At 53.6% G+C, this 17,525-nt stretch overlaps 2 protein-coding genes across 9 annotated transcripts; one reads left to right on the plus strand and one right to left on the minus strand.

Annotated features, from left to right (window-relative positions):
- Positions 1-657: 657 nt before the first annotated feature.
- On the plus strand, positions 658-15,952 carry MAPK7 (mitogen-activated protein kinase 7). 8 transcript variants are annotated; one of them, XR_002518029.2, is made up of 10 exons: positions 658-1,325; positions 2,169-2,405; positions 3,043-3,208; positions 3,748-3,765; positions 3,872-4,950; positions 5,037-5,716; positions 6,055-6,188; positions 6,320-6,562; positions 15,396-15,459; positions 15,863-15,952. XR_002518029.2 is itself a non-coding variant. In XM_009189853.4 (8 exons), the coding sequence occupies exons 1-8, from the start codon at positions 1,289-1,291 to the stop codon at positions 6,471-6,473; spliced, it is 2,505 nt and encodes an 834-aa protein (XP_009188117.1). In that variant the 5' UTR covers positions 658-1,288; the 3' UTR covers positions 6,474-6,778. The 8 variants fall into 8 exon arrangements, 7 of the variants coding, with proteins under 7 accessions (XP_009188117.1, XP_009188118.1, XP_009188120.1 ...); XM_009189853.4 differs by lacking the exons at positions 15,396-15,459; positions 15,863-15,952 and having other exon boundaries at positions 6,320-6,778; XM_009189856.4 differs by lacking the exons at positions 658-1,325; positions 15,396-15,459; positions 15,863-15,952 and adding an exon at positions 1,526-1,816 and having other exon boundaries at positions 6,320-6,778.
- MFAP4 (microfibril associated protein 4) lies at positions 6,679-10,474 on the minus strand. Its single transcript, XM_031657407.1, has 6 exons — positions 10,384-10,474; positions 9,993-10,071; positions 9,543-9,697; positions 8,596-8,692; positions 8,337-8,519; positions 6,679-7,948 (listed from the first exon to the last, which is right to left on the minus strand). Exons 1-6 carry the CDS (start codon positions 10,387-10,389, stop codon positions 7,701-7,703), a joined length of 768 nt encoding a protein of 255 aa, XP_031513267.1. The 5' UTR covers positions 10,390-10,474; the 3' UTR covers positions 6,679-7,700.
- Positions 15,953-17,525: the final 1,573 nt, after the last annotated feature.

Consider the following 17,525-nt stretch of genomic DNA (forward strand, 5'->3'; position numbering starts at 1 on the left):
AGGCAGAAGAATTGCTTGAATCCAGGAGGGGGAGGTTGCAGCAAGCCAAGATCGTTCCACTGCACTCCAGCCTGGGCAACAGAGCAAGACTCATTCTCAAAATAATAATAATATACTTAAAAAACCCAAAAAACCCTAGGTCTCCACAACCCCTTATCATAATCCAGATATTCCTTTCTATAGATAATAACTCTTGTAACCAACTGCCAATCAGGATATGTTTAAATCTACCTGTGACTTGGAAGCCCCTCCTCTTCGAGTTGTCCTGCCCTTTCAGAATAGACATTGAACAGACATTTCCCCAAAGGAGACAAATGGCCAATAAGCACATAAAATCTATGTCAATCTTGCACGTATTGATTTATGTATTATGTCTTCCTAAAATGTATAAAGGCTGGCTGTGCCCCATCTTGGGCACATGTTGTAGGACTTCTTGAGGCTATGTCACCACCATGTCCTTAACCTTGCCAAAATAAACTTTCTAAATTGACTTGAGACTTGTCTCAGATACTTGGTTCACATAAGTTTCTTTTAGGGGCGATGAAAATGTTCCATAAACCACTCTACCTAAAATTAGGTAGTGATGATGGCTGCTCAACTGTGAATACACCAAAAAACACTGAATTGTACACTATAAAAGGGTGAGTTTTATGGTGTGTTATTAAAAGTTGTTTAAAAGTGAGGGACCCCTCCAGTTATTGATACGGAATGATCTTCAGGAAAAGAGAATATGTTACATTTTGTACACGAAAGGGAAGGTGGGTACGAATATGTATTTGTATTGCTTTTTTCTATAAGCCGCCTAGGAGTGAAACCAAAATTCTTCACTTCTTTCAGCCCTACCCCGTTCCCTTTAAAAAACCTTTCCTTCCAGCTCACACTATCCACCATGTCCATCTTCGCCTCCTGGCACTGAGCCTTAGAGGGGCGGTGCTCCAGAAACATTTGCTGCATGAATGAACGAATCAACCATCGGATTTTGGGGTGGGTCGGCGCAGCTCGGTTCCAGCGAGGGCTCCGCCTACCAGCGGGCTCCGCAGAGGGACAGAGGCCGGGCGGCCGCCTCGGTTAACTCCGCTGCAGCCCAAAGCACGGGAATCGCGGGACAAACAAACGAGCGGAGGTAACACACCTGCAGGCCAGGAAACCCCCAGGTGCGGTCCAACTTGGCCGGAAGCTGCGGAGAGACTCAGCCACCGGAAGTCAGTGGAGGTTTCGGCCGGCCGCTCTAGAATCCTGGAGGACCGGGATCTCTGTGGTTGGCCGTGACGGGGCCCTTCTACCGGGGATGACACATTCCCAGAGCTCCTGGGACCGAGAAAATGGTGGGCACAATTCCCGGGGCGGAGGGGGACTTCGGGACCCAGTAGCCAAGATAACAGTCCCAGTCCCGGGCATCTCAGTCCGGACAGTTGCCCGAGCTCATGGGACTAGCTGTGATTGGCCGGACGAGGTCGAGCGCTAGATGGGGACGCGCGCGCTACGTGCAGGGGCGTTGCCTTCCATTCCCTTGGCGCCCGACTGCCAGTGCGCATGCGTTTGAAGGCGGTGCCGGGCGGGGAGCACACCCCTGTGAAGTGCCGGGCACCCTTTGGGCGGCTCCCGCCGGCTAGCTGGACAGCGGCGCGCGCCAGGCGTGGCTTCCTCGGCCGGTGGGCTAGGATTGGGCGCAGCAGGTAGAAGGGGCAGGACCCTTCGCAGAAATAGCTCAGCGATTGGCCAGGAGCTGGAGGGAGCGTGGTGTTGGGAGGCGGGGCGGAGGGGGACGGACAGGGCAGCTCACGACGCTGAGGTGGTGGCCGCGGCCCTTGAATAAGTAAGTGAGCCACCCTCGGAGACTCCCGCGCTGGGGACGGGAGGCCGGTGAGCCTCGGGACCTCTGAAAGCCTTGAGGAGGCGCAGGGGTGAGTGCGGCCCGGGGGAAACCCAGGTGCCCCGCCCCTCCCTTTCTTCCTGGCCCGCGCCTCGCCTCCCCATCCCCCGACCTTGGCCTGGCCCCTGCTGGGCCCCGACCCCTGGGGTAGCGTGTTTTCCCCGAACCAACCGCGCGCTTCTGGCCCTTGTCGGTTTAGGGAACTGGGAAGTTCCCTGGTCCTCCTCCCCAGCCCGCAGAGGGGACGCTGAGGCCCACGGGAGGCGGTCCCCTCCTCACCCGAGTCTCCACGCAGACACCATGGCCGAGCCCCTGAAGGAGGAAGACGGCGAGGACGGCTCTGCGGAACCCCCCGGGCCCGTGAAGGCCGAACCCGCCCACACCGCTGCCTCTGTAGCGGCCAAGAACCTGGCCCTGCTTAAAGCCCGCTCCTTCGATGTGACCTTTGACGTGGGCGACGAGTACGAGATCATCGAGACCATAGGCAACGGGGCCTACGGAGTGGTGTCCTCCGCCCGCCGCCGCCTCACCGGTGAGCTTCCTGAGCCGTCGCCTCCCAGATGTGGCAGCGTCGCAGGGAGTGGGAAACCGGCCCGTCCCAGACAGCTGGGAAGGAAAGCGGGGTGCGAGTTCTGGCTCCAGTCAACACACGCTGACCAGGACCCTCTGCCTGCCAGGCTCCGGGGAGGCTCGGTTCTCTGAAACTCTGGCCTGGGGGTTTTGCCATCCTGCCTGCCTACTTCCTCCTTAGAAAAATGACAGTCCCAGTTAGACCAGAATGGAGAGCCATTCCTTCATGTCTAAGAGACAAATGTGTTCTGGAGCCAGACACTGGCACAAGGAACTGGTGGTGGGATGGGTGAGGTCTGAGATGCAGAGGGTGTAGGCATTAGAGACTGAACTCCACCACTGGGCAGCTGTGCAACCTCCAACAAGTTACTAAGCCATATTTCCTTCTCTTTAACATTGACCTATTGGGACCTGCCCTGTAGGGGAGTTGTGAAGGTAACATTTAATAATGTAGGTAACATGCTTGGCACATAGTAGGTACCCAGTACTTGGTAGCTGTTGTCATTTGCATCCTAGAAGGGAGGTGTTGATAGGGGCTGGGTCGACTCTGCAGTTTCTCCAAGGTATCCTCTGGTATGTCCCTGTTCCCTGCTCCTCAGGCCAGCAGGTGGCCATCAAGAAGATCCCTAATGCTTTCGATGTGGTGACCAATGCCAAGCGAACCCTCAGGGAGCTGAAGATCCTCAAGCACTTTAAGCACGACAACATCATCGCCATCAAGGACATCCTGAGGCCCACTGTGCCCTATGGCGAATTCAAATCTGTGTAAGAAGCGGGATGGGAGAGGGAGCCAGACTTGGGACTTTTCTGAAGGCTGCACCCATATTGCTGAAGTTCTGGAAGGGCAGCTGAATCTAATCTGAAGCAGGCTGGGAAAATTGCCGCAGTCCTAGGACCAGTTCTCCTTTAGAGTTTTGCCAGGGACAACTGTTATTCCTCAAGAAGTGTACAGATGATTTTACAGTTTTATAGAATCTTAGTATGTAGGATGTCAAATGTAGGACATTCCTACTATGACCACACCCTCCTATTCCCATAGCAGACTTGACTAATCAATCACAGAACACTTTCCTACAGACAGTGGACAAGCCTGATCAATTTTCATCATAGTTCTTCAAGCTGCCACTACCAAACAATGGAGATAGCCCCAAAAGGAAACCTATTGGCCAGCCCTGGTGTAGTCCAACCCCATCTTTTATCTGATGGGGAAACTAGGTCTGGAGACAAAAGTGATTTAACCAAGTTCATGGAAAAGTCGTAGAGAATCTAAAACGTGATGCTCTTCTTCCATACCATGCCGTCAGCCCCTACGGGGTCCCAGGGTAAGGCTGTTACCTGTCTGGAATCGGAAGGGTGTGGTGAGGATGGGGCTTGTCCCTGGAGTGTGATCAGGCCAACCCATGCTTCTCTCCTTCTTTCCCCTTCCAGCTACGTGGTCCTGGACCTGATGGAAAGTGACCTGCACCAGATCATCCACTCCTCACAGCCCCTCACACTGGAACACGTGCGCTACTTCCTGTACCAACTGCTGCGGGGCCTGAAGTACATGCACTCGGCTCAGGTCATCCACCGTGACCTCAAGCCCTCCAACCTATTGGTGAATGAGAACTGTGAGCTCAAGATTGGTGACTTTGGTATGGCTCGTGGCCTGTGCACCTCGCCCGCTGAACATCAGTACTTCATGACCGAGTATGTGGCCACGCGCTGGTACCGTGCCCCTGAGCTCATGCTCTCTTTGCATGAGTATACACAGGCTATTGACCTTTGGTCTGTGGGCTGCATCTTTGGTGAGATGCTGGCCCGGCGCCAGCTCTTCCCAGGCAAAAACTATGTACACCAGCTACAGCTCATCATGATGGTGCTGGGTACCCCATCACCAGCCGTGATTCAGGCTGTGGGGGCTGAGAGGGTGCGGGCCTATATCCAGAGCTTGCCACCACGCCAGCCTGTGCCCTGGGAGACAGTGTACCCAGGTGCCGACCGTCAGGCCCTATCACTCCTGGGTCGCATGCTGCGTTTTGAGCCCAGCGCCCGCATCTCAGCAGCTGCTGCCCTTCGCCACCCTTTCCTGGCCAAGTACCATGATCCTGATGATGAGCCTGACTGTGCCCCGCCCTTTGACTTTGCCTTTGACCGTGAAGCCCTCACTCGGGAGCGCATTAAGGAGGCCATTGTGGCTGAGATTGAGGACTTCCATGCAAGGCGCGAGGGCATCCGCCAACAGATCCGCTTCCAGCCTTCTCTCCAGCCTGTGGCTAGTGAACCTGGCTGTCCAGATGTTGAAATGCCCAGTCCCTGGGCTCCCAGTGGGGACTGTGCCATGGAGTCTCCCCCACCAGCCCCACCACCGTGCCCTGGCCCTGCACCTGACACCATTGATCTGACCCTGCAGCCACCCCCACCAGCCAGTGAGCCTGCCCCACCGAAGAAAGAGGGTGCCATCTCAGACAACACTAAGGCTGCCCTTAAAGCTGCCCTGCTCAAGTCTTTGAGAAGCCGGCTCAGAGGTGCCTTGTGGGCAGGTCGGGTGGGCAGAGGGGAGACTTGGACTTGGACAAGGCTTCAGCCTTTTACCTTCTCCCCTGCCCAACAGATGGCCCCAGCGCACCCCTGGAGGCTCCTGAGCCTCGGAAGCCGGTGACAGCCCAGGAGCGCCAGCGGGAGCGGGAGGAGAAGCGGCGGCGGCGGCAAGAGCGAGCCAAGGAGCGGGAGAAACGGCGGCAGGAGCGGGAGCGAAAGGAACGGGGGGCCGGGGCTTCTGGGGGCCCCTCCACTGACCCTTTGGCTGGACTAGTGCTCAGCGACAATGACAGAAGCCTTTTGGAACGCTGGACTCGAATGGCCCGACCCCCAGCCCCAGCCCTGACCTCTGTGCCAGCCCCTGCCCCAGTGCCAACGCCAACCCCAGCCCAACCTGCCAGTCCTCCTCCTGGCCCTGTAGCCCAGCCCACTGGCCCACAACCACAACCTGCGGGCTCCACATCTGGCCCTGTACCCCAGCCTGCCTGCCCACCCCCTGGCCCTGCAGCCCACCCCACCGGCCCTCCTAGGCCCATCCCTGTCCCTGCGCCACCCCAGATTGCCACCTCTACCAGCCTCCTGGCTCCCCAGTCACTTGTGCCACCCCCTGGGTTGCCTGGCTCCAACACCCCAGGAGTTTTGCCTTACTTCCCACCTGGCCTGCCACCTACAGACGCCGGGGGAGCCCCTCAGTCTTCCATGTCAGAGTCACCTGATGTCAACCTAGTGACTCAGCAGCTATCTAAGTCACAGGTGAGAGGGAGGCCCAGACCATGGGGACACCTGGGTCCGGGCCAAAGGAAAATGGGTTCAGGAGTGGTCCCTGTTCCACAAAAACTGAGCAGCAGATGGGGCTTTGTCTCTGAACATGTCTCCTTGCTCACAGAAGGAGCATAATGGCGAAGAGGTTGTTAGGAGACAAGTTAGATATTGGAAAGTGCCTGGCCCAGAGGCGGGGCCAGCTAGCACTCACTGACGGCCGAAACTGGTGTTAGCACTCCCAGGTATCCAGGCGGAGTAGTCAGCAGCATTGGGACAGGGTGCCCTGCAGACCTCAGTCTGCCTGCATTGTAATCTGTCATTCTCTGCAGGTGGAGGACCCCCTGCCCCCTGTGTTCTCAGGCACACCAAAGGGCAGTGGGGCTGGCTACGGTGTTGGCTTTGACCTGGAGGAATTCTTAAACCAGTCTTTCGACATGGGCGTGGCTGATGGGCCACAGGATGGGTAAGGTGGCTGGACTGAGCTCCTAGACTGGGGCTGTGGGGAGAGGTTCCTGGTGCAGGAAGCATGCACCTGTGGGATGCGTGAGAGTCCAGCCTACACTAATAGCACCCCTCCCTTCCCTTCCCCTGCAGCCAGTCAGATTCAGCCTCACTCTCAGCCTCCCTGCTTGCTGACTGGCTCGAAGGCCATGGCATGAACCCTGCCGATATTGAGTCCCTGCAGCGTGAGATCCAGATGGACTCCCCAATGCTGCTGGCTGACCTGCCTGACCTCCAGGACCCCTGAGGCCCACAGCCTGTGCCTTGCTGCCACGGTAGACCTAGTTCCAAGATCCATGGGAACATTCTCAAAGGCTTTAGCCCTGGACCCAGCAGGTGAGGCTCGGCTTGGATTATTCTGCAGGTTCATCTCAGACCCACCTTTCAGCCTTAAGCAGCCACCTGAGCCACCACCGAGCCATGACAGGATTGGGAGACCCTGACTCCCCCTGTACAATCCTTTTCAGTATTATATTTTTATTATTATGTTATTATTACACTGTCTTTTTGCCATCAAAATGAGGCCTGTGAAATACAAGGTTCCCTTCTGCACCTGACTCCAGGTGTAATTTTTGGAGTTCGGGGTAGGACACCATCAGTAGGGGAGCAAGGAGGAGACAGGTGCCTACATTTGGGGAAATAAGCAAATATGTTTGTGTGTGTGAAGCCAGTTCATTCAGGTTCTGAAGGTTTATTGAGACCTTCAGTCCCTACCCACTCCCAGCCCTGCAGAGATTGTCCTCTGCTCCCTCATGTGGCTAAACCTCTCAACCCCTGGAGAGTATGGGGAAGACCTCATATATGCATGCCTACCTTGGCTGTGGCTGTTTCAGGGTGGTGTGCAGTAGCTGTGTTCTTGGTATAGAGCTTCGGGGGCTGGGATGGGTCATCAGGGAAAGCTGAGTATGATAGTGAGATGGGCTGGGGTTCCATGGTACTCACCACAGGGGATTAAGTTGGTGGGAGGAAGGCTGAGGATGAAACATGGTTTGAGAGCAGCCAGAGGAGTGCTGGGCTGTGGCCTAGAATACACCATGGCCCTGTTCACACTGTACTGCTCAGCCTAGCACTCTAGGGTGGCCCAGACAGGGGTCCACAGTGAGGAAGCAGGACAAGATGGCACACAAAGGCCTGCAGCTGGGAGGATGGCTCCTGGCTGTCAGCTGTTGGGACAGGGTGGAGGCAACTCATTCTCATGGAGCCCAGCCAGGTCCAGGCTAGAACCATGTGCCTCTCGGAAAAGGCCTGGGGAGCTGCTGGCAGCGTAACTTCAGGTGTAGGGGAGCCAGGTCTGGCTTAGGAATGGATGCCCTGGGTGTATGACAGGGATGAAGCATGGCTGAGAGCCACAGGCCCCCTTGTAAGGAGTTGGTGCTCGGGAATCAGCAGAAGCATGCATCAGGGGCAGCAGAGGGAGCACTCGTGGAGACCATGCGTGTCCAGGGCAGGAAAGGGGCCTGAGGGGGCCAGCCCCTCAGGCCCGACGGATTTTCATCTCAGTGCGCTTGAGGGAGTAGTAGAAGCCCTTCCACTGGGCCCAATTGATGCCATTGGCATAGGAGAGGTGGGAGCCACCTAGGTAGAAGCCATTGAGGTTGGCGAAGTGGCAGCTGCGGAACCAGAAGGCTCCTGAGGAGAGAGCCGCGCAGTTCTGCACAAAGAGGTCCTGGTCCCGGTCAAAAGTAGAGAACTTCTGGCCACTGTGGTAGGACAGGGAGTCACCTGGCAGAGGGGAGAAGGGTTGGGGCTGCTGAGGCAGGGAACTGAGCTCCGAGCTGGCCGGGAGAGGGTGACAATGACGACTGTGAGAGAGATCACGTGGCAGCCTGGCGGGATGGGGCACCCTCCCTGAGCCAGATGTTGGGTAGATGTGCTTCTGCAATGAAGAGAAACAGCTGCTCCGCCACAGAGTTGCCTGGAGCAGGGCCAGGATGGCTGCTCCCCAGGGCTGAGGCCCAAGCTGGTTTGAGCTGGTTTGGAGCCAGCTCTGGCCCTTCCAGACCCAGGAGGGTTGAAGGAGGGGCCTGAAGGAGGTTGGGGATGACTGGGCAGGGCCAGCCCTGCCTTCTTTCCCCTCACAGCCCCTCCTAAAGCTAACGGCGGGGTATACCTGCCCCGCCGTCCTCGAAGCCTGCCACATAGAGGGTGTAGCCGTCCTCCTCTGCACTGACCGCGTTCGGGGAGATGGAGAAGTCGGCGTACTTGGCGTAGGCCGTGTTGTTCTCAAAGTCCTCCAAGTCCACTCGCAGCTCGTACTTCTGCTTCAGCGTCAGGAGGTGCATGTTCTGCAGCCCTGGGGAGGAGGGGCAGTTGGTCAACAAGGACCTGGCCCTGGGGCAGCCCCTCAGCCCACCTGGTCCCCACCTTACCCAGCCAGTACTCTCCATCGGCACGGCCGAAGCCCAGCTTGTAGTCATTCCAGCCCCGGAAGAAACTCACTGAGCCATTGAATCTCTTCTGGAAAACCTGGAGCAGAGAAGATGAGACTGGACCATCAAGGGTCCAGTGGGCAGGGTTCTGGGCCTGCCCTGCCCACCTCAAGCATGGACCCTGTGATGCTGTGGCCAGCTTGTTAAAGGACTGAGTTGTGGGGGGTAGTGGGAGTGGGGTTGCTAAAACAAGGTCCACATTGGCACCAGGCCCCCTGTGGAGCAGCTGCCAGCACCCACCTGGGCTCTTCATACCCAGTTTCGTATAGGGGCAGGAAAGAGGCTAAGAGGGGGGCGCTCTAGAGTTCGAGTGCCTAGCTGTGGCACCTGGGCAAGTTCCTTCACCTCTCTGAGGCTTTAGTTCCTCAGTACTTCCCAGGATTATTGTGAGGCTTATATGCATTAACCTACCTCAGCCGGGTGCAGTGGCTCACGCCTGTTATCCCAGCACTTTGGGAGGCTGAGGTGGGCGGATCACCTGAGGTCAGGAGTTCAAGGCCAGTTTGGCCAACATGGTGAAACCCCATCTCTACTAAAAATAAAAAAATTAGCTGGGCGTGGTGGCACATGCCTGTAATCCCAGCTACTTGGGAAGCTGAGGCAGAAGAATTGTTTGAACCTGGGAGGTGGAGGTTGCAGCAGTGAGCTGGATGGAGCCACTGCACTTGAGCCTGGATGACAGAGCAAGACTCCGCCTCAAAGCAAACAGACAAACACCTTCCTCAGGCACTTAGAATTTAAGTGTTGGCAGCTGCTCAGAAGCTGTGCTGTGGGTATCATTGTCCCCATTTTAAAGATGAAGAAACTGAGGTTCACAGATGTGAAGCCCAGGGTCACAGGGCTGGGATTAGAACCAGCTCTGGCCTCTGTTCCCTCCTCCCACTCACCGTCCACTTCCCGCCCTCGGTGGTCATGTCACAGAAGACGGGCACAGGCACACTGGGGCCCAAGGGGTAGATGAGGTACACGCCGTCTGACTGGTAGCCCTGGGCATAGATGTCGTCACAGTCCAGGGGTTGCTGAAGGCAAAACCTCTCCAGAGCTGGGGGTGGGGACATGGGGACAGTGAGGAGAGTGGGACTATGGCATCACTGACACCTCAGCACCCCAAGACTTGCCTTAGTCCCTGGGACTGGGGGAATTTGACACAAGGAGTCATGGAAGATTTCTTCAAGGGAGATGAGCAATGCTCATGTCATCCATCTGCCCCATTTAGTAAAGGAGGAACCTGAGTCCTGCAGAGCTGGGGCTCAGCCCTGACAGTCTGTTCTGACAGTCCAGCCTCTCCTTGCCCAACCTGTGGGCCAGGCCGCGTCTGTGAGTGTGGGGCTGCTTACCATCTCCTCGGATCCCGGAGACCTGGGGGGCACACGGGGGCGTGGAGAGAAGCAGCAGCAGCGGCAGGGCCAGGAGGGCCTGGCGATGGGCAGACAGGGTCAGCACAGCCCCTTCCCAGCTTGAGACCCCCTGTTCTCTTTGTATTTGCCCCCACCATGCGTGCATATGCTGCCCTTTCCTGAATCCCTCTCCTGCCATTTGGCCCCTCTTTCCCCACCCTGCCCCCCCTCCGGCCAAGTAACCCCACTCTTTGGGACAGGCTATATACCCTCATCGCTTACAAGTTTCAAGAGAACTCCTTGTGCCTTCATAGTCCCCTCTGTGGCCAGGGGCCTCTGGAGTGGGCTCAATTCCCCAGTGCTATGAGTCCCCCTACCCTGGGCCCCGTACCTTCATGCTGTCAGTTCTGCTCAGAGTGGCTGGGTGTCTGCGGCCCCAGACTGCAACCGCCCAGAGTTATGTGCTGGGCCCCCGCCAGCCGCCCCAGCCCCGCCCCCCTTCCCGTAGCTGCAGAACCCCCCTCTCCCCACCCCAGACAACCAGCATCAGTTTACACTATCAGGGGGCTGGGAGGTGGGGCCGGAGCCAGGGGACCACCTGTGTCTCATTAGGCCTGTCGGGCAAAGTACTGCAGACGTTAACTCCCTGCTGGCTCCAACTGTTCCCTGGATCCCACTCCATCCGCCATCCGCCACCCGCCCCGCTAGATCTGTGGGCCCCCTGGCACCCCCAGGCAGCCCCAGCCCGCCGCAGCCTGTCCTCTGCTTCCTGATGGGCCCCCCTGCAGATGTCTGTTTATTCTTTCCCCCTCCTTCCCTGGCCTGTGTTTCATCAGCCATTGAGGGGGAGGGCTGAGGGGGTGTCATATGCCCGGCTTCTGGGGAGGGGAGGCCTGCTCTGGGGGAGCAGAAGGCTGAGGGGACAGCTTCAGAGCTCCTGATGTGGGAGCCTGGCTGGGGCTGGTGGGGGGACAGAGGCAGCAGTCTCCTGGCAGGCCTGGGACATTTCTGAGCCATGAGCACAAGGCTGCTGGCGTCCAACTGCTCTGTCTGCCCCAGCTCAGGCCAGGCAGGGCCCCTCTCCAGCCCCCCTCGCCGGCACCTCCTCACTCTGGCCACCTCAGGCCCGCTCTTTTCCCCTCCCACAGTTCCCTGGCCCATCTCTCTGGCTCACATGCACAGGGTATGGGACCTCTTTTGTTTTTCCTCACTCCACCCCTCCTCCTTTCTTCCAGACCCTTCACTTTGGCTCCCACACCTCCCAGACTCTACTTCATCTGAATCTCCCTGCTTCTGGGCTCTCTCCTCCCATCCCTGGCACACTACCAGGAGAGTTGTTCTAGATGGCCTCTCAGATTATGTCACCCTGCTTAAGCCTCATGGCTCCCTATTGCCTCAGGGCTGAGGCTAGGTTTTTCACCTTGGACATGAAAGGAATTTCAAGTCTGTCTCTGGCCTACCTTGAGGACCTTGTCCCTTATTACTGTGACTCAAACTACAGGGCAGCCACCCCAGACTTCTCACCATGGAGGTCCCCACTCCTTTGTGCTGCCCCCTGTGATGCCCACTCATCTGCCTCCTTTTCTTGGCCATAAGGGCCAGTGAGCAGGGTCTGGGTCTCATTTCTGCATGCTCAGTGCCCATCACAGAGCCTGGCACAAGGTAGGCTTGATATGTACATGCACAGTCACTCACATATTTTTATATATAGATAAGATACTAGAGTCGGGGCCTTGCTCTGTTGTCCAGTTGCAATCATAGCTCACTGCAGCCTCAAGCTCCTGGGCTGAAGTGATCCTCCCACCTCAGCCTCCTAAGGAGCTAGGACTACAGGTGTGCCACCACACCCAGCTAATTTTTAAATTTTTTTGTAGAGGATGGGGGGGGCAGTCTCCCTATGTTGCCCAGGCTGGTCTTGAACTGGCCTCCAGTGTTCCTCCCACCTTAGTCTCCCAAGAAGCTGGGACTATAGGGCCACCACACCTGGCTCACAGGTATGTTTTGAGCCCTGTGTGCTGTAGGCTGTGCTGGCTGCTGAGGATACAGTATCTGCCCTGCGGAGTGGCAAGCACGGGTTTTGGACAGTGAATTGCAAATGTAAGGTGTGTTACAAAAGGACATTTGTATTGAATGGATAAACAGATGAAAGATTCAAAGGCAAAGTGATGAGGCAGCTCTGGCTTAGGTCCCATCTCTCCACTCCTGAGTCAATAGATAAGCCCCTTGGAAAAGCCCCAGCTGGCCTCCCTGACTTGGTTCTGTGATTGCCTCTGTTCATAGTTGTGTCTTGTGTCAGGCTGCCTCAGTTCAAATCTAGGTTCTGTTGCCTGTTAGCTGGGTGACCTTGCACAAATTACCTAGTCTCTCTGTGCCTTGGTTTCCTCCTCTGTAAAATGAGGATAGTCATAGTATCTACTTCATAGGGGTGTGGTAAGGATTAAGTAATACATATCAAGTTCCTAGAACAGTGCTACAATTGGCAACTATTTAGTAAATATTAGCTATCGTCATCTTCATAATAAACATCATGATTCTCATATGAATGGGTTGTCTTCAACACAGCTTGTATTCTTGCCTGTGGAAGAAACAGTCAGCTGGCTCTCAATACTCGTTCTTCCCTTAGTCCTCAGTAGTAAGATCTGATTTTTATCTGGGCTCATTGTCCAGCCTCCCTTGTAGCTAGATGACGTCACACATCTGAATTTTGGCCAATAAGATGCCAACTTATTGTTGTAAAGGTAGGTGGCTTGTCCCTCTTCATCCTGCACTCTGTCCTACTGAATGTGATGGCTGGAGCTCTAGCTGCCACCTTGGACAGTGGGGATGAGGAGGATGAGGCCTCATCAGGGGATGGCAGAGGAGGAACTGGGAAAGCCTCTCACGACTTTGTGAAGTGGGTCCAAAAACAGCCCTGGACTGCCCTCCTCTAGGCCTTTTTTATGCAAGAGAGAAAGAAACTTCTGTGTACTTTAAGTCTTTGTGGGGTTTTTTTTTTTTCTGTTACACACAGCTGAATCTAATCCTGATTTCTTCTTTCAGCAAATGCCAGCTAATTTTAACACAAGTCTATAAAAGGGAAAATAATGAAAAAAAAAAAAATCAGTCATCAAAACAAATAATAAAATGGTCCAAAGTCAAGTACTGAAGGCTTTTGGAGAATATCACTAATGAGCAAACCTAGAAACTCCCCTTCCTCCTAAAAAAGAGAGAATTAAGATATGAGGTATCAATTGCATTTTGCCAATTAGTTTCTACTTAAAAAATGTAATCATGTGTGTGGGTGCAGCAAAGCAGGCACTGTGTTCACTGGATGTGGCTGGAAATTAGTTTAACTTTTGCGGGAAAGAAATTTGGTAATAACATACCCAGAGTCGGTAATCCTTCTAAGATGTTGTCTGGAGGAAATACTCTGACATGTTGAAGAGGCTACAGATACAGTTAGGGGCCATTACTTGTTGGCTGCCCAGCATAGGAAACCTCTTCCCACGTTTGGGGTGTTCCTCTCCTAATTAGAATGCTGGGTGTTCACATTCCCAGGGTTCCTTGCAGTTTGATTGAAGGCACATGGCCTTGGTTTAGCTGATAAAATGCACGGTCCTGGGCTTCATTTTGGGAGAAAGTGATTTGAGAAGCAGGAGCAGGAACAATCCATTCCTGGGGTGATGGTGACCCCAGTGCCGTCTGGGTCCTAGTTTCTCTGGGTGGTTGGTGGTGGCTTGGCAAGCGCAATGCTGAGTGACACTGGCTTAGTCTCAGGCTGCAAAGCCCAGAGCTTGGTTCTCAGCCCTCCCAGTGATCAGTTTGCTCTGCCTGCTAATGTTTTTGAAAGAGACCCCCAACTCACATGCATGAAGATGTTTGTGTCTGGATTCTGTCATTGCCAACAACACACGCTAACTCTGACTTTGTTGGGAGGCTTTGCTGAGAGTCTAGACTAGGGGTGGGTGGGAGCTGAGGCTGCCCTGGGCTCTGGAAAGCAGGCCCTCAGTGGGGGTCCTGCGGTGGGACAATGTCGGGTTGATGCTGCTCAGTGCACAGGGCTATGGCTTTGTCTGTCTGCCAGATTCCAGGAGTGGGGAGGACCCATCCCACCGGCCTTGCTTGGGTTGTTTTACACATCCCTTGGAAAGGGGGTTGCAGTTGGACGCCTTTCATTTGCCTCCCCACCTTTCTCCGCACTGCCCTGGGCCCCGGGAGGCCAGCCTCACCCTCTGGTTTCTGATTGGGTCCAGCCAATGAGGAGCCTAGGAGGATTCAGTGAAAAGGAGAATGAAGTAGGAATATTCATTCTCCTCCTTGTAGAGTCCCCACAGGCTGGCTTTGTTTCTCAGCCAACAGTCTCAAGTCCTGCCAGGCAGCCATCTCCATAACAGCCCCCTGACTCACTGTGGGCGACTCCTTCTTCCTCTGCCCCCTTCAGGTCTAGGGGTGTTGATAGCCCTGGTGTTACCAGCCCAGAGATAGGAGGCCATCTCCTGCTCACACCTCAGCAAATAGTCCTTTTATTAATTGCTACTCAAATTGTCCTAATCTGAGTGTTACTTGATGGAAACTGGACTGATTCGGGGAGAGAGGCATCCATGATGATAATACAGAAAACGAGTGTGAGATTAGGAGGGGAAGTGGCTGCAGGTGTACAAAAAATCTCCCTCTGTAATAGTCATTGTAATGTACGCCGTAATATTGTCAAACCCAGATGGCTCAGTAAAAACAGATGACCCCCTGTGCTTCCTCGATGTCATTTTGGTAGGACATTTGCTCAAGTTGGTGTGGCTCCTGCCCCTGGGTTAGGCCTGTGCTGATTGTTCTCTGTGTTGCCTGATCCACCCACATCCTCCTCTGTGCCCAGGTGGCTGCCCTGTAGGGAGGGCATCACTGGGTTTCCATGGCCCCTGGCTTCCAGCTGGGTTTGACTAATGGGAGACACCAACAGGAGATGGGAGAAGAGAGAGGTTTAAGTATTTCTCCCCAGCTCCTGTCCTGATAGGCACTGCAGTTTTGGCTGTAGCTGTGCCTGCTGTCCTCCACCCCCCACCTCCTGATGACATCTCCTGCCACAACCTCCCTCACTGTCTCCAGTAACCCAGTTTCCTCCCCTTGCCCCTCAGGCTGGGATGATGAGGGCTCTCATCCTTGCTAGTCCCAGGATGTCTCAATGCCCCATGTTGGTTTTCTTAATGTTCACACCCAAGTAAATAGTCCCTTCATTAAATTCTCTGAAGAAAAACAAAACAAAACAAAACAAAACCCAAAAGGCTGAGTTCACCCTTTATTTCCTGAGAGGACCCTGACTGACTCAAGGTCTTACTTTGGTTTCCTCTAAAAGCACAGCAGCCTGTGGAGTGGAGCTTTTTCTGTTGTTTCGGACAACAGCTAAGGACAAGACCTCTATTCTCTCTGCAGGTGCAGACGCCTCCCTGTGTGTCTTGCTGGCAGGCAGCTAGACTGCTCCTTTATCTACCCTCCTGTATCCGGAGCTAGAGAAGCCTGAGGAGAGGTTTGAAGGAAACTCATCAAAGCAGAGAACACCTAGGGAGAAGAGACGGTGGGTCCCCCCAACCCAGGCCAAGCAAAGCGGCTCCGAGAGAGGGGCTGTCTGCCAGAAGGACAGACTTTCCCTGAGCTGCCCAAACCCAAGGGCCCTTTCCCAGAGGCCGCTGCTGCAGCAAAGTGAGAACAATTGTTTGGAAGACTGGGGGTGAAGCCTGGGGCTGCCCAAAGTGGAAAGAAGAGAGAGGGCAGGGGCTCGCACAGTCATCGTTTGGCAGGACACGGATGTGGTATTCTGAGTGGGTGCTGTGGAATATGAGGTCAGATTGGAATCAGGCCCATCCTCATAACCTCATTTTACCTTAACTACCTCTTTAAAGGCTGTATCTCCAAATATAGTCGCATTCCAAGGTACTGCATGGTACAGCTTCAGTATGAATGTTGGGGGACACGATGCATCCCATAACAAGCATCTTCGAAGCACCAGGCACTCTTTAACCCTTTGTAGGCATCCGTGCACAAGACAGAATCTCCAGCCCTCCTGGAGCTACAGAAGAGAAAGAAAAGTAAGTGAAACGATGATAAGTACTATGAAAAGTGAAGCAGGAAGGCGGCAGGAATGGGGCCAAAGTTTGGGACAGGGCATGTCCAGAAGGCCGTAGTGTGGAGATGGTAATGGCGAACTCTGGGTCCAAGGGCTGACACAGACGTGTTGTGGTGGGGAACACTGTATCTTATTTCTCTAACATGGGGGAAGGTTTTAGGAGGGATTTGGTGTCTCTCCCCACCTTTATATAGTTTGGGACAAGATCAGTTGATGGAGCTCAGGGTGTAGCAGAGAGAAGAGGCAGATTAGAGATGGAGAGGGTGTTGAATGTAGGCTAAAACATTTGAACTTCATCCCAAGGGCCTTTGGGATTAGGGTATATTGAGATATGTAACTTAGGTTCCTGATTTTACTTTGATGTGTAGATGCTATATAACTGGGGAGAAAGCATACAGATTAGAGGTCTTTTTGTTGTTAAATAAACAAATGCATGTGTATAATTGGGATAAAAGGGGTACTTGGAGGCCGTATATGGAGAAACAGCAGTCCCTAGCCCTGTGTTTGATGAGTCCTGGGGTTGAGTCTTTTCTCTTTCATTGTGCTGGCCAGCAAGTGGAGGTTTGTTTCCCTCAGTTCTGAGAAAATTATTTTCTATTACTTCTTTGGCTATTTCTTTCCTCCATTTTCTCTGTTCTCTTTGTGATAATTTTATTAGTTGGATATTGGATCTCTTAAATTGATCCTATGTTATATATTGCCTGAAAAATCCTCTGTGCTCTGCCAATCATCTCTTCCTCCCCCTAAACCCCTGGCAACTACTGAACTTTTTATTGTCTCCATAATTTTATCTTTTCCAGGATGTCATATAGCTGGAATCATATAATAATTTGCAGCCTTTTCAGATTGGCTTCTTTCACTTAATGGTATGCATTTAAGGTTCTTCCATGTCTTCTCATGGTGTGATAGCTCACTTGTTTTCAACACTGAATACTATACAGTTGTCTGGATGTACCCCAGTTTATTTATCCATTCACTTAATAAAGGACATCTTGGTTGCTTCCAAGTTTGGGTGATTATGAATAAAGCTGCTATAAACATCTGTGTGCAGGTTTTGTGTGGACGTACATTTTCAACTCGGGTAAATAACAAGGAGCATGATTGCTGGGTCATATGGTTAAGACTTTGTTTAGTTTTGTAAAAAAACTGCTAAACTATCTTCCAAAGTGTCTGTACCATTTTGTATTCCTACCAGCAATGAATGATTGCTGTTCCATATCCTTGCCAGAATTTAGTATTGTTGTTATTTTTTACTTTAGCTAGTCTTATAGGTATGTAATGATATCTTGTGATTTTATTTTGAATCATTTAATAGCAAATGATGTTGAACATCTTTTCATGTGCTTGTTTGCCATCTGTATATCTTTTTCAGTGAAAAATCTGTTCATGTCTTTTCCCATGTTCTTTTTTGAGACAGGAGCTTGCTCTGTCACACAGGT

This window comes from Papio anubis, chromosome 17 (genome assembly GCF_008728515.1).
Source record: "Papio anubis isolate 15944 chromosome 17, Panubis1.0, whole genome shotgun sequence".
Lineage (NCBI taxonomy): Eukaryota > Metazoa > Chordata > Mammalia > Primates > Cercopithecidae > Papio > Papio anubis.

What these genes read in the sequence shown, in the direction of transcription:
- MFAP4 (XM_031657407.1), bottom strand. An exon ending in CTCCGGGATCCGAGGAGATG is followed by an intron (nt 9,698 to 9,992) that starts GTAAGCAGCCCC and finishes CCCCACCCCCAG; the next exon opens with CTCTGGAGAGGTTTTGCCTT. An exon ending in CCGAGGGCGGGAAGTGGACG is followed by an intron (nt 8,693 to 9,542) that starts GTGAGTGGGAGG and finishes TCTCTGCTCCAG; the next exon opens with GTTTTCCAGAAGAGATTCAA.
- MAPK7 (XM_009189853.4), top strand. Translation starts at nt 1,289, where the DNA reads ATGACACATTCCCAGAGCTCCTGGGACCGAGAAAATG. An exon ending in AGCAGCTATCTAAGTCACAG is followed by an intron (nt 5,717 to 6,054) that starts GTGAGAGGGAGG and finishes CATTCTCTGCAG; the next exon opens with GTGGAGGACCCCCTGCCCCC. An exon ending in GCTGATGGGCCACAGGATGG is followed by an intron (nt 6,189 to 6,319) that starts GTAAGGTGGCTG and finishes CTTCCCCTGCAG; the next exon opens with CCAGTCAGATTCAGCCTCAC.